The 15005-nt window shown below is 50.6% G+C and overlaps 1 protein-coding gene across 1 annotated transcript in view; it reads right to left on the reverse strand.

The window, feature by feature from the left end:
* LOC139684133 (zinc finger protein 208-like) overlaps positions 1-15005 on the reverse strand; it is a 143654-nt gene that overhangs the window by 35834 nt on the left and 92815 nt on the right. Inside the window, 1 exon segment of the mRNA XM_071579729.1 lies at positions 10965-11636. Within this exon segment, the coding sequence (XP_071435830.1) occupies positions 10965-11636 (672 nt within the window).

Here is a 15005-nt window from a genome sequence, read left to right on the forward strand (position 1 = left end):
ATGGCACCCTGAAGCAGAGTCAGGGCAGAAATTATTCCAGGGGCCCCCAACACCTTTGGCATCTCTAAGTGAGATTCCCATTCTGGACAGGGGAGACCCCCAGAACCCCATAGTGGAGAGAGCAGAGAGAGGAAACTTCTGGAACTCTTTTCAGGGACAGAATGATCATTGTTTGGACTAATTATTGGCTAAGTCTTTGTGTTTAGCAGTTCTTGTGGTTGATCTCGATGTTTCTCAGGATATTTGTTCTAGGGAGGGTTCAGAATGATTCTGAGCTGAAACTATGACACCATTTAAAATATGAATAAACTGCATTTATTACAGTGAAATAGCAAAGGAAAGAAGAAAACCTGAGAAGAGGGTACAAAACACAAGCCCCAAGACAACTCCCACTCACTCGCTCACCACTCACACAGTTCCTTTACATCTCACACAGATCCTGTCCTGACTCCAGTGTGCTCAGGATCCCCAGTCTGAGCAGCTGCTGCATCCTTGACCTTGGGTGGCTCAACACATTCAGCAGCGTCCCCGCGGGAGGCACCGCTGTCCTCGGTGCCAGCACACACCTCCTCCTGGAGCAAGGACTGTCTGTTTGGATACACTCGCTCTGGGACATCTGTCTGGGTGTCTGTGGCCAGCACAGCCCAGAGAGAGGCCGCCAGTCCCTCCCCCCATTATGTAACTGGGAACCCCCTTGGCTTCCACAGTGTATATCAAGGGTCTCCCTTTCTCAGTTGGTCAGGAATTTTCATCATCTTCCACACCCTTTTCTCCTTGACTCATCCTTGAGTGGCTGTCAACAAGCAGCCAGGCTGCAAAACAGTCTCAGTGTACACAAGATGCTTCTCCTTCAACTCTGAAATCCCTCATTATCAGTTCTTGTTTTCCATCACTTTCCAAGAGAAGAACAGACTCTCAGAGGCATCAAGGCCAGTCACAGACCAAAATAGCACCTCATCATGCCTAAATACAGCGTGGGAATCCTCCTGAACCTCTAACAGAAAATCGGCAATGAGGGTGTGATTCTGAGATCACAAAAACTGACACAGAGATGAAGAGGGTTAAGTCAGTGCAGGGCACAGCTGGACTGACAGACACTGTTCCCCAGGGCATAAAACCCAGGGCTAAGTCAGTGCAGGGCACAGCTGGACTGACAGACACTGTTCCCTAGGGCATAAAACCCAGGGCTCAGTCAGTGCAGGGCACAGCTGGACTGACAGACAGTGTTCCCCAGGGAACACAGACAGGGCTAAGTCAGTGCAGGGCACAGCTGGACTGACAGACACTGTTCCCCAGGGCATAAAACCCAGGGCTCAGTCAGTGCAGGGCACAGCTGGACTGACAGACACTGTTCCCCAGGGAACACAGACAGGGCTCGGTCAGTTGATGCGGAGCTGCACGAAGAGATGATGTTCTCAGTATGTGCGTGGCCACAACTCATATCAGTGTTTTTCTTGTATCTGCTGTGGAGACAGTGCCATACCTTTTATTTTTTGTTATTGCACAGTGTAGACTTTGTAGGTGTAACCTGAGTCCCTTTGCAGTCAATGCTGTGTTAGCACAGTCAGCAAAAACCCCTCAGTCCTTTGTGTGTGTGGTGTCACAGGACGATATCGAGTGAAGTGTGTTATGAGTTTTTATTTTTGTTGAAAGTGTTGTGATATTCTGTGTGTTTTGTCTGTGTAGAATAGTTTGTTGTTGTGTTGTGTTTGTAGTGTAGAGATGTTCTTTCAAAAGAGCCTCGGGCAGTGGCTCCTCCAGTGGAGCCACCAGGGTGGACACAGAACCTGTGGAGTGCACTGTGGGATAAACTACAAACTTCTACAGGCATTAAGTTTGAACTGTGGGAAGCCAAAGACCCCATGGGAGTGTTGAAATACTGAGAAGAATTTGTGCAAATTCCCCATCCATGATCCAAAGAGTGGCTCAGTCACACCTGATGAATGGGCAGGTGCCTGTTGGTTACATCAGAAATGAAACAAAAAGCTGAAGCTGAGGCAGAGAGACACATAAAAACTGGACAGGGAACAGACCAAGCGCCCACACCGGAATGATGTGTGTTTAGAGACGACCCTCACCCTTTCACCCAATGTACCATCTGGCATCTGATGGGAATAAACAGGGGGCCTGAGTGCTTCTGTACACGGGGGGAGGTCACTGTAATACACAGCAATCCAGACAAAACACAGAGAAAACCTGCCCTGGGGTGGGGTCTGGGGGATCAACCAGTAACTGAGAAAATGACTAAATTGGAAATGCAAATTGGGCACTGAGACCCTCACAGATATTCTGTTATTGCTTCAAACAGTGAATACATCATATAAATACATATATTATGGGGTACATCCTTAGAAATCAGAGGTACATATCAGAAATATGGTGCCACGTGGTGGCTCCATGCCAGAGCTGTCACTGTGGGACTTACACAACAAGAACCAAACATTCCCACAGCTACAGAAATTGTAAACATAAAACAGTGTGAGATCCTGGGAGGAGATGGAGAAATTCAAGCACTGTTAATGCTTTGTTCCAAGCAGGTGGTGTCTGTCATGGACATTCTCCTGTTCACAGCCCTGTCTGGGCTGTGAAGGACTCAGGTGGCAGCTGGTGGGTGACTGGACATTCCAGGGCAGTGAACAAACAGACACCCCCCACAACTGCTGCTGTTCCTGAAGCTGCAACATCAGTGCCCCACCCCCAGGCACATCCAGGGACAGGGGACACTGTTATTGATGCAGCCAATGCATTTGTCACAATTCCAGGTCCATCCAGGGCACAGGATCAATTCCCATTTCCATGGGGTGGGAACCAGGACACCTTCACCCATCTGCCCCAGGGCTACAAGCACAGCCCTGCCTTTTGTCCCCAAGCCACACACTGCACTGGAGCACAACACACTGCACCTGCCCAGGTACAGATCCTTCAGGGCACAGATGGTATCCTGGTACAGGGACCTGATCACCATCAGGTGCAACAACAACTGGATGCCATCCTTGACTTGTTAAGGTGCTGTGGATGGGCAGTGAATCCCACTGAAATACAGGGCCCAGCCCAAGAAGTCAAATATTTGGGCATCACGTGGATCCAAAGAATTCAACAACTCCCAGAGAAAGCCTTGGCCAGTATTCAAACCTCACCCAATCCAGAGGATAAGAAAGGAGTACAGCACTTTTTAGGTGCTGTTGGGTACTGGAGATCACATGTACCTGGTTTAGCAGTACCACTTAAGCCATTGCACAAAGTTACCTGAAATAAGGCTCAGTTTAAACAGGGATCAGAACAGCAGAGTTAGTGAGTCAAAGACACACCAAGCCTGACCAAGGGACCCACAACATGCCCAACTATCAAATAGGTGGGTGGGGAAAGCCCTCCAATCAGCTCACAGACACTCAGAAACAAACAGCATGGTTTCCTGAGGGCAGGGCAGGGATTCCCCATGGCAGACCATGCTGGAAAGCTGCAGCACTCACTGCAGCCCCACACACACAGTTGGTGGCTGAGGGGGAAGGAGGCAGCAGCCACTTGGCTGAATTGGTTGCTGTTTGGCAAGCCATGGACACGACACCACCCAATGCTATTTGTTCCCTGTGCATGGACTCTTGGGCAGCAGCACAGGGGCTGTAAACTGGCTGGGCAAGTGCCCTGCTGTCCTGAGGAATAAGGCTCCCCCTGAGTCAAACCACAATGACAATCTGCAGTTCCGGCCAAGGGAGGTAATTTATTGAGTTTCACATGACAATATACAGAGCTCAGAGGCAGAGACTGAGGCAGGGGCAGGGTTACTGATAACCTCCCCCATGGGGGGTGAATCAGGGCTTTGACCTCCTTGCAAATGGAACACAGACCCAGCAGGTGGGGGGTGTTGGAGGGTGAGGGCAGAGAGAATACACACATGCAAACACAAACAGCCTGTGGTGTTCTGGTGCCTGGGCCTGCCAGTGGCAGAAGATCAGCTGTCCTTTGCTTATCTCCAAGGAAATTTCTCTCAGGAAATTTAACTCCACATCTGCCATCTCCAAAACTCCCATTCCTACATCTCGGCCTTTCTTGCTTTATACCTGAAAAACTGAAACTTTTAAATTTACAATAATTCATGCATTGCATACAAGACAATAAACAAAAATTCAGAGCATAATACAAAAATGGAAACAGACCCATTAATACCAGACCCATCAATACCAGAATAAATGCTTTTCCAACTAGGGTTTCAAGATAAAGAAGTCATCCAAAGGGTTCTGGAGTCCTTAAAGCCTGTATGTATTGATTTAGAATATCACTGTTTCATTCAGAATTTATTCTTATGAATCTTTAATTATGTTATCCATAAAATTTTCAATTAAATTGACTTATAAATTAATAGTCTCAATCATACAAATAGCTGTAATTATTTTTTAGGGTTTGTGCTTACTTTGAACTTTAAGTTTATATAAGTATTTCTGCAAATGAATAACTTTGTACATCTGTCTGTGGGTCCCTGTGCATAGATGGGGGAGTTGTGGCTCTGTCAGTGGGGTAAGTGCATTCAGGAGTCACATCCATACATGATTCCTGTACTCACACACATCCATCCAGGCCAGCCCCCATTCATGCAATCACTCAAAACAGCCTTAGGAATTTACTTGCTGTGCCTTATAATTATGAAATGAGAAATTGTGCTTGTCTTAACCTCACACTTTTCCTTGTTTCTTGAGTTGCTGCTTTGATAAGAATATAATTTTCTAAAACGTGGACATATCTCTCCTTCATGTTCCGTTTAATGTTCAAAAATTCTTTCACACACATACAAGCAAATACTGCCCCTTTTTTTCTTGTTCTTGCCTGGCAAATAAGAGAGGTATCATTGGATATTTGCTGGGTGTGGATCCATAAAAATACAGGGCAGGATTATTTGAACACTCAGCAAAAAGTTATTACATCTGTAAAACTTCCATTGTCTTGGTTCCTGTCATGGATATCAATAATTTAGAGAAAGGTTAGTAAGGCTACCTTTGAATTTGCTTGCTTGGTTGGATTATCATCACTTGGTCAAACAAAAGCTTAAAACAATTGCTAGTACTGAATGCTAAAGATTAACAAATTCTATAAAAATAGTGTCATTTCTGTACTTGACAACCAAAATATGTGTTTTACCAATTGTGTGGAGGTTCCATTAATGAGCTGCAATAAGAGAACTGTTCATCATTCTAAAATTCTGATTTTATCCATTATTTACATATCACTCCAATGTAACTTGCAAGTGCTGCAGCTTTGAGGAAAACAGGCCGAGAAGGGAGAGAGTGAGGAGAGAGCTTTGTGTGACCCTTCCCAGCCAAGTCACCTCAGCTGCCACTGCAGGAGTCTCACCACTTCCCAACACCACAACTCCAGTGTTGGCTTCTTCTTGAGCCATTAGAGTGCAGTAAATTATAGAGAAACTCATTGAAACACTGATAGTTCATGCAGGTAGGAGTAAAAGGAACGAACAACAACCTCATTCATACCATGAAGGGAATTGTTAACAGGGAAAACACTAATAAGCTCAGGAACAAAGATTTTAAATAAAATTTCAACTTTTTAACAAATATTACTCTTTACAGTAGGTGTTCAAATGTTTAGAAACAGCTTTTAAAGCAGTAGAAGTTTGGAAAGCAACTGGAAATTTTCACAGTACTAATTATACAATGGATAATTTCCATATCAAAAATTAGACTAGTTTAGATATATAACACATTTTTCAGATACAAAAGCATTGGTCTTAAAAATAGTAGTGGTACTTCCCAAAGTGCACACTTTTGTGTATCTATGCCATAACTTTGCAGAATAAAATGAAACAATGAATACATTCTACAATTAAGTCGAATAAACCTACATTGTAGAATAATTAGAATAAACCTACAACATGACACTATCTTAGACCGTGACTACTACAAAATATGTCAGAAACTGAGATACAGAAAGGTGAAATGTTTGCAGCTTCTTGAAAGCTTTTCTTAAGGGCATTATTGTTTGCCTTCTCTTACGAGGAATAAGCCTTATATTCAATTTTAATACTATTTGAAAAAGGCATACAAGTTTTGTTTGGCATGAAACAGCTTCCATTATTCCTTTTATTAGAAAGGGTTATGATATGTTGTTACATCGTGATAAATGTGAAGACATAGTTAACTAATTAGGAGTTAAATCAATATTCATAATAAGGTATTACCAGTTGTTAACCTGACAGCATTGCTATTGATCAGAATCTGTGGCTGTCCCAGTTCGGCATCTCTGGCCGCTCCTGCCAATGGGTTTCTGTGCCTGTTGGCTGGGCCGGGCTGGCCGGGCCGTTGCTGCAGCTTCTGGCGGTGCTGCGCTGGGTGCTGGGGCTGCGGCGGCAGCGCTGGGGGGCTGTCGGTGCTGCTGTGGGAGCCATCTCCGCCTCTGCGCTCTGGCGGCTGCCCGGAGCTCTCCTGGCCGGGCCGGGGCTCAGCGGGCAGGGGCAGCGGGGCGCTCTCCCGCCGGGTATCGGATCTGGCACCGGCACAGCCACTGGCACAGGCTCTGGCACCGACACCTCCACTGGCACAGGCTCTGACACCGGCACGGGCTCTGGCACCAGCCCGGGGCTGACGGCGACGGCCCCGCTCGTAGCATTCGCAGCGGATGGCGCTGCCTCTGCCTGGCTCGGCTTCTCTCCGCCCCCATCCCACCCACTGGCATCAGTGCCCCAGGCGAGAAGGGCTGCAGGGGGGTCCGGCAAGAGCAGGGCAGGGGCTGCTGCTCTTTGGGCCTTTCTCTACCCCGGGCAGGAACGCTGCGTGTGACAGCGGCACAGGGGGTGCAGCTGCTTCTCCTGCTGCATCCTTTGGTGGGCAGCTGCAATCACTGGCAGCAGCACATTCAGAGGGCAGCTGTGCCCACAGCAGGGAGTGTTGGAAAGAAGACTCATTTAGTTGGAGCTCATGCTGTTCAAGCAGCACCTCATCATCCAGAGCACGTTCCTCTGCTCCACAGACAGCTTAGATCTCCTCTACATAATGTTTCTCCCAGACATCAGGGTGCAATGTTAAAAGACTTCCAGGGATTTATCTTAAAAAAACCAAACAAAAACCAACAAAAAAACCCAGCAGAAAACGGGGGAGGCTCCAGTTTTTTTAAGCAGTTTGACTCTGTTCTGTCAAAAAGTTTTGGCCACAAACAGTTTCAGGGCACTGGCTTCACAAACAAATAATTTTTATTTTCATGGGGTACTGGTTTCTTTTAGCTCAGCTCTGTCCCTTCAAGCTATTTCAGGGCTCTGGCTTCACAAGCTGGCTTAGACACTGATCATGTTACTGAATCGTTTTGTTTCAGAGCTGTTTAGACATAATTCAGTTATGTTTATTTCCCCTTTGAGATTCTTCCAATTTCCAGAGTTGATCACCTTCTGTCCAGCAGACAGGCACCAATCATGCCTTTTTCCCAAGATGAACTGCTCCCCATCACCAGGACAGGGACTTCATGTCATTCCTGTCTCTCCTGCCCTGTCGGGGTTACCAAGGCAAGTCCCTAAATATGGGGGATCTTTCCCAAGGCTCCACGTTTGGGCTCCATTTGTCATGATGGATCTGGGTCTCCACAGGAATGAACCACAAGGTCAATCAGAAGCTCAAACAAAGCAAAGCTGTTTATTGAAATCTCATGTTACAATATATGGACTCAGGGACTGGTGTTCAAGGCAGGGGCAGGGGAACTGGTGACCTCTGAGACATGGGGGAGGCATGGGGGGATGGCTCAGGGCTTTCGACCTCCTTGCAGATGGAAAAGAGACCCAGCAGGTATGGGGGGTTTGGGAGGGTGAGAGCAGACAGAGGAATACACACATGCAAACACAAACAGCCTGTGGTGTTCTGATGCCTGGGCCTGCCAGTGGCAGAAGATCAGCTCTCCTTTGCTTATCTCCAAGGGTTGCTGTTCAGGAAATTTAACTTCACATCTGCCAGCCTTAAAACTCCCTGTCCTACAATCGGTCCCTTGTGGGGTCACCAGGAGCAGCTGCATCAGCCTCCTCCTGTGCAGCCTCTCTGTCTCTCTGCCCTTCTGGGCACACTCAGGAGCAGCCGCAGCTGCCTCTTCTAAATGGGTGTGTGTCTGTCTGCCTTTGCTGCTGGACACACAGAGGCCCAATTGGGCTCATCTTGTGGCACCAGGGGCGGCCACTGCCCCTCTGTGCTGCTGACCAGTGCTGGGCAGGGCTGGTGATTCCCTGACTCTCACAAAGTCCCCTCGTTCCTGTCGTGTCACAATGTCCCCTGGGTTCCAGGAGGCCCTGCAGTGTCACAGTGTCCCCTGGGTTCCAGGAGGCCCTGCAGTGTCACATTGTCCCTTGGGTTCCAGCAGGCCCTGCAGTGTCACAATGTCCCCTGGGTTCCAGGAGGCCCTGCAGTGTCACAGTGTCCCCTGGGTTCCAGGAGGCTCTGCAGTGTCACAATGTCCCCTGGGTTCCAGGAGACCCTGCAGTGTCACAGTGGCCCCTGGGCACCCTCAGACCCCACATCACACAGCCCTGGCAGTTCCCTCACCTGAAATATCGGGACACCACAACAGAAGGAAGACATTGAGCCATTAGAGAGTGTCCAAAGGAGGACACCAAGAGGGGAAGGGCCTGCAGGGGAAGCGTGTGAGGAGCAGCTGAGGGCACTTGGTGTGTTCAGCTGCACAAGAGGAGACTGAGGGGACACCTCATTGCAGGTACAACTTCCTTGGCAGGGACACAGGAGGGGCAGGCACTGATCTCTGCTCTGTGGGGACCAGGGATAGAACTCTTGGAATGGCCTGCAGCTGTGTCAGGGCAGGGTTAGGTTGGATCTTACAAAGAGGTTCTTTCCCTAGAGGGTGGTAGGCACTGACCAGACTCCCCAGGGCAGTGGGCAGAGCCCCAAGGCTGACAGAGCTCCAGGAGTGTTTGGATGATGCTCTGGGGCACAGGGTGTGACTCTTGGGGATGGGCCTGTGCAGGGCTGAGGGTTGGACTCCATGATCCTTGGGGGTCCCTTCCCACTCAGCACATTCTGGGGTTCTGTGACATCAGCTGGGCTGGTCCCAGTGCATGAAGAAGCCCTGTCACCCCAGAAATACTCTGGGTGGCCATGGTGTGAGTTGTGTGGGGAGGGGTCCCAGCCCCACCCCAGCAGCCTTGCAGGAAGGGGGGACACCCTCCTGCAGGTGGGATGTCCACCAAAACTGGATTCCCCACAAGTAACTTGTAACACTTCAGAATTGGGGATTATAATCCCCCTCAGCCACCAGTGGTGCCAGAGGGGTAACTGCAACCCCCAGAATAAGGGGGGGGGGGGACTCCCAAGAGCCCCTAAAAATGGTTTAAAACAGCAGAAAGAACTCCCAAATGGGGCTATCTCAGCATCCACCAAAATGTGAGGGGTTCACTCCAGCCACTGAAAATTAGGAGAGGGACCCCCAAAAGATGGTTATAGCCTCCAAAATTCGTGCAAAGCAACAGGATCCCCTCAAAAAGAGATCCCTGTGTCCCTCCCTGTGGGGCCCCACTCCAAGTGCTGATGTCACATGTCCCCTACACTCCCTCACAGTACGCCCCTCAGGATAGGAGGGCACCCCAGAAGCTCCCTCAGTTTTCCCACACACCCCATCTCTTGTCTCCCAATCCCCAACCCATCCCCCTCCAAGTCCCATCCCAACCCTCCCAATTTGCATCCAAGCCCTCCCAATTTTATCCCATCCTCCCTGGGTTTATAGCATCCCTTCTCCTGCTGCTGACTCCCCCTAAGTGGGTTCAAGTTGCATTAAACCATTTTGGGATGGGATTGAGTCATTTCAAGTTGGCATGAAGCCATTTTGGGGTGGGATTGAGGTGTTATGAGCTGACAGATCAATCCCTCTCAGATATTGGACTGCAAAATGATGGAGAAATGTCAGTCGGTCTGGACACCTCCAGTTTTGGGGAAAACTCTCCCAAATCCCCACAGAACCCTGAAATCTTCCTGAATATCCCTTTGAATCCCAAATTCCTGCTCCAATTCCCAGGAGAATGATGGAAGTTTAGATGCCTTTGTTCAGTTTCTTTATTTTAATCCCATTTTTTGGTGATTTTAAGGGATGAAGATGGATCAAATATAATTAAAAAAAAAACAAAAAATCAATCCTGTGAATGTGCATGGGGTTGGGTTGGGTGGCCCATAGAGAGGCAGAGCCACAGAGAATTGGAATTATGGAATTATTGAGTTTAGAAAAGTTCTGAAACACCACTCAGGATTCCTTGAGGCCACAAGATAAACTAAGGGTATGGAGCAGGGGAGATTTTTAGGGTCAAAAGTCAGCAAATCCCCCTTCCCAATGAATTTCCCACTTCAGTCTGTGTCCCCATATGTGGTGGCTTTGATGTGGCAAAATGCCAAGTAATCATTTCAGAGGCAAAGTCTCCTCTTCTGTCCCCCAAAAACCAAAACACAGGACATAGTTCAGCAGAACAAGGTATATTGAACAGAAAATAAAATAGAAACCAAATAAAATACAAACTACAGACTAAGAATAAAAGGTAGCAAGAACAAACAGGAAGTAAATTTCAGCTTCCCCAGTATCTTGGTCTCCCCCCAGGAGCTCTGCAATGCCAACAAACTCCTGGTTCATCTGGCAAGAAGAGGAAGAAGGAAAATCCCTCCTCCCTCTCTTCTTCTATCTGAGATGATGTCAGAATATGGGATGCAATAGACTTGGCCAGTAGGAGTCAGCTGGGCTGACACAGCTCGAATCAGCTGATTGTCCAAGGCCTTGCTCTAAAAACTAAAGCCTAAATCTGGGCCTAACTAAACCCATGACACCATGGATGTTCCTCCCCCGGGTTAATTCAAGTGCCCACGGAGAACCAGGAGGACATGGAGACCACCAGCCAGGGGTCTTCCTAATGTGGGTCACAAGGAATGTGGGTGATAGAGATGGAGCAGCAGATGAAGCTTTTCCCACAGTCGGGGCACTGGTGGGGCTTCCCTCACTGGTGGGTCCGTTGGTGTTTGGTCAAATGACAGCTCTGGATGAAGCTCTTCCCACACTCATCACAGTCATAAGGCCTCTCTCCACTGTGGATACGCCGGTGGACGATGAGGTCAGATTTACGTTTGAATCTCTTCCCGCAGTCGGTGCAGTGGAAGGGCCTCTCGTCCGTGTGTGTGCGCTGATGTTTGAGGAGACGTGAGCTGGTCTGAAACCTCTTCCCACACTCAGAACACTCAAACGGCCTCTCCCCAGTGTGGTTCATCCGGTGGGTGATGAGCTCAGAGTTACGAATGAAAGTCTTTCCACAGTCCCAACATTTGTGAGGTCTGTCCCCAGTGTGGAGACTCCGGTGGGTGATGAGGCTGGAGCTCTGGCTGAATCTCTTCCCGCAGTCGGTGCAGCAGAAGGGCCTCTCCCCCGTGTGTGTGCACTGATGCACGAGGAGATGGGAGCTGGTCCGACACCTCTGCCCACACTGGGAACACTCATAGGGACGTTCCCCAGTGTGGATCATCTGGTGCCTGAGCAGGTGGGAGCTCTGACTGAAGCCCTTCCCACATTCCCTACACGTGTAGGGCCATTCCCCAGTGTGGATGTGCTGGTGGTGAATCAGGTGGGAGCTCTTGCTGAATCCCTTCCCACATTCCAAGCACTTGTAGCGCTTCTCCCTGCTCTGAAGCTGCTGCTGCACCCCCAGCTCAGAGCTCTGGTTGAAGCTCTGGCCATCTTTCCCATGCTGGGTGGCTCTATCCTGATCGGAGGACCCAAAACTCGGTTGAGAGCTTCTCCTCCTGCGGGATCTCCGTGGCTTTTTCTCCTCGGTGTCTTCCTGCTCTGTGGAGCTGTTCAAGGTGGCCTCTGCCACAAGGTTCTCCTGGGGGGATTTGTCCTCCGTGCTCCCAATGCTCAGCTCGGGGCCTGGGGCAGGAAGGAACAAGGACACTCAGGGCATTTGCCTCCGGCCCACAGGGAAGGCCAAGGACATCCCCCCAAACCCGGCCCCGGCAGGACGGCGTCGGCAGCGGGGCTGTCCTGCAGCCGGGGCCATGCTGGGCTGGAAGATGCAGCACAAGAGAGGGGCAAAGGGGCACCGACTTCCTCCTCACCTGCCTGGGGGTCCCGGGGTATCTTCCTCTTCCTCGCAGCCTCCTCTGCCATTCCGACACACCTTCAGAAGGATAACTCCTGGTTTTTAGGGAAAACAAGCTGTGAGTGCCTTTGGTTTGGTTTCCCAAGTCCCTCTCTAAAAGTTACTCGGCATCTTGTGTCCAGAAAAACCTCCAAAACACCAAGATTTATCTCAAGAAAACCCGCCCAGGAGCTTCTCCTCTCTGACCTCCCCCTTTTGGCATTCTGAGTGTCCCCCCTGTCTGGGCTGCTGGGGGTCTCCTGTGTATTGGGGGTCCTCCCTCTCCAGGGTCTCTGCCCTCTCCAGGCTACCAGGGCCCCACAACCCCCTGCCCGGCCATTCCCGGATTACCAGCCCTCACATCCCCCTTTCTTTGACTCCAGGACCGCCCTCACCTCCTTTTCCCTCTCATCCTGCCTTTCCCAGACTTCACAATCCCTTTGCCTTTCTTCTGCCACCTCCTCAACCCCCTTATTCTGGGCACAGTGACCACCTCCACCCCCCAACCACCTCTCCCCACTCCTAGTCCTACCCTTCCTTACCTTGGACCCATCCTGATCATCCATTCCAAGGCACTCGGATGTCCCTGCCCCCCCTTATCCTACACTAACACACCCCTGCATCCCCTTTCTTGGCCATCCCACCTCTTCCAGTCCCCACACGCCTTTTGCCTTGACTCTGGGACCCCCAGTGCCCCCACTCCTCCATTTCCCAGACCACAGATCCTTTTTAGAACACTGGGAGACACCTTGAACCCCTCTTTTCTGGCCATTCTGGGTTTTCCAACATCATGACCCACCTTTCCTTAACATCGAGGTCCCCTGCACCCCACTTTCCTGGGCACAGTGGACCCCTGGGCTTTCCATCCCACTTTTCTGAGCAATTACATCCCTTCTCTTGGCCATGGGATTCCCTGAAAACCCCCTGCCCCAGCTCTGTGTCCCCCCTGCACCCCCAACATTCAGCTCAAAACACCAAGATTCAACCCCTAAATAGGGACACCAGAGGGGATTTGGGGCCCCCACAGTCCCTCATCCCCTGACTCTCTCCTTGGGGTGCTGGTTCCCAAGGGCCCCCCTCTCCAGGATGCTGGGTGTCCTGAGGGTGCCCCCTCTCTGGCCTGTCCATTTTGGGATCCAGGGGGGGTCCCTGAGCACCCTGAGCAGAGAGTCAGGGCAGAAAGGACCCCTGGGACCCTCGGCATTCCTTGCAGGGATCATGGAGAGGGGAGCATGAAAGAAACTCAGCGGGTTCAGATCACAGAGTGGTGGACATCTCAAATTCCCGGGATATCCAGCAGCCTGGAAAAGGCAGAATCCCAGAGAGGGGACCCCAAAATACAAGGCACCCCCAACAGCCTGGACAGGGAGGATCCCCAGATACCAAAGCAGAGAGAACACAGGGAGCAAATTTCTGGGAGGGCTTTTTTAGATGTGAATCTTGGTGCTTTGAATTTCTTTTTCCTTAATCTGCATATTTTAGGGTTTTTTTGCCCAGTCTTGATGGTTTGGGGTTTTAGGGGATCTGTGCCAGGCACCTCCATTTGGAGACTTGGGAAGATCCCAGGATTTTCCAGCTTCCAGGGATGCCCCCCAAGCAAAGCCACATTTGGGGGGTGACTCCCTTTGTTTCTCACACTTCTAGGAAAAAAAACCATCAAATTAATCTGATTTTCCTGCTTTTTCAGGCTGTCCACATGTCTCCCTTAGCTTCAGTTCTCTCTGTTTCAACTCTCCCTTGAAGGAGTTTTCGGGGGGTCAGGGACGAGGGTTTATGGGAAGGGGTTGGGAGTATCTGGGCTGGTCTGGAAGCAGTTGGAGGGTTCTGGGTTGTTTGGAAGGTCTGGAAGGGATTTAGAGGGATCCTGGGGTAGTTTTCAGCATCTGGAAGGGAATTTAGGGAGGTCCTGGACTGGTTTGAGAATATCTGGGAGAGGCCTGGGGGGTTCTGGTGTCGTTTGGGGGTCCTGGGGACATTTGGGGTAGTCTGGGAGGGGGTTTGGAGGGAGGGCGATGGAATTTTGGAAGGTCTGGGCGGGAAATTGGGTGGTCTCGGGGTGGTTTGCAGGGTCTGGATGAAAATTTGGAGGGACTCGAGAGGTTCTCTTGGGTGTTTTGGGGGTCTCTGAGATGTTCTCTGCGATGTTTAGGGGGGTCTGGGGAGTTTTGGGGGACTCTGGGGGAGTCTTGGGGGGTGGGGGGGACTCTGGGGCGTTTTGAGGGGCTCTGGCAGGTCCAGGAGGTGATTTGGGGAACCCTGCGGTTTTAAGTCTGGGGTTTAAGGATCTCAGGATGGGTTTGGGGTTTTTTTTAGGGGGTGGGGGAGGAGGATGTGGGATGGACCTGACGGACCCGATGGCAGTCCCGGGATGGGGGAGGGGCTTACCCGGCTTCTCCACCTTCACTCTCACGGCCAACACGGCGCCGGTGGGTCCCAGGGAGGGGTAGGGGGTGAGTGGGTAATGTGGGACCCCCAAAACCCGCCCTGAGTCCCCAAAAGCCCCCCAAACTTGCCGATCTCCCCTCACCTCTCCCCGCAGCCGTCCCGAGTCCCGCCCTCCGTCTCCACCACCTCCAATCTTGTGTCCCTAAATACCTCCAAAACACAAAAATTCAGCCCAAAACAACCCTCCCAGCAGTTCCTCTTCTCTGAATTCTCCACGGTGGGGTTATTGGGGTCCCCCTGTCTGCACAGCTGGGGGTCACACTTGTATTGGGGATCCCATCCCACCCTCTCCGGGCTGCCGGGGATCCCGGGAATCCCACGGCTCCTTCCTCTCTTGACTCTCGCCTTCTCCAGGCTCTTGGCGGTCTCACCTCCCCCCTGCATTGCTGCTCCCCCCCCCTTTCCACACTGCCGGGGCTTTTCCCTCTCCGGGACCCCCGTTTAAGGGGCCCGGGGCTCCCTCTGT

Source organism: Pithys albifrons, chromosome 32, assembly GCF_047495875.1.
Source record: "Pithys albifrons albifrons isolate INPA30051 chromosome 32, PitAlb_v1, whole genome shotgun sequence".
Classification (NCBI taxonomy): domain Eukaryota; kingdom Metazoa; phylum Chordata; class Aves; order Passeriformes; family Thamnophilidae; genus Pithys; species Pithys albifrons.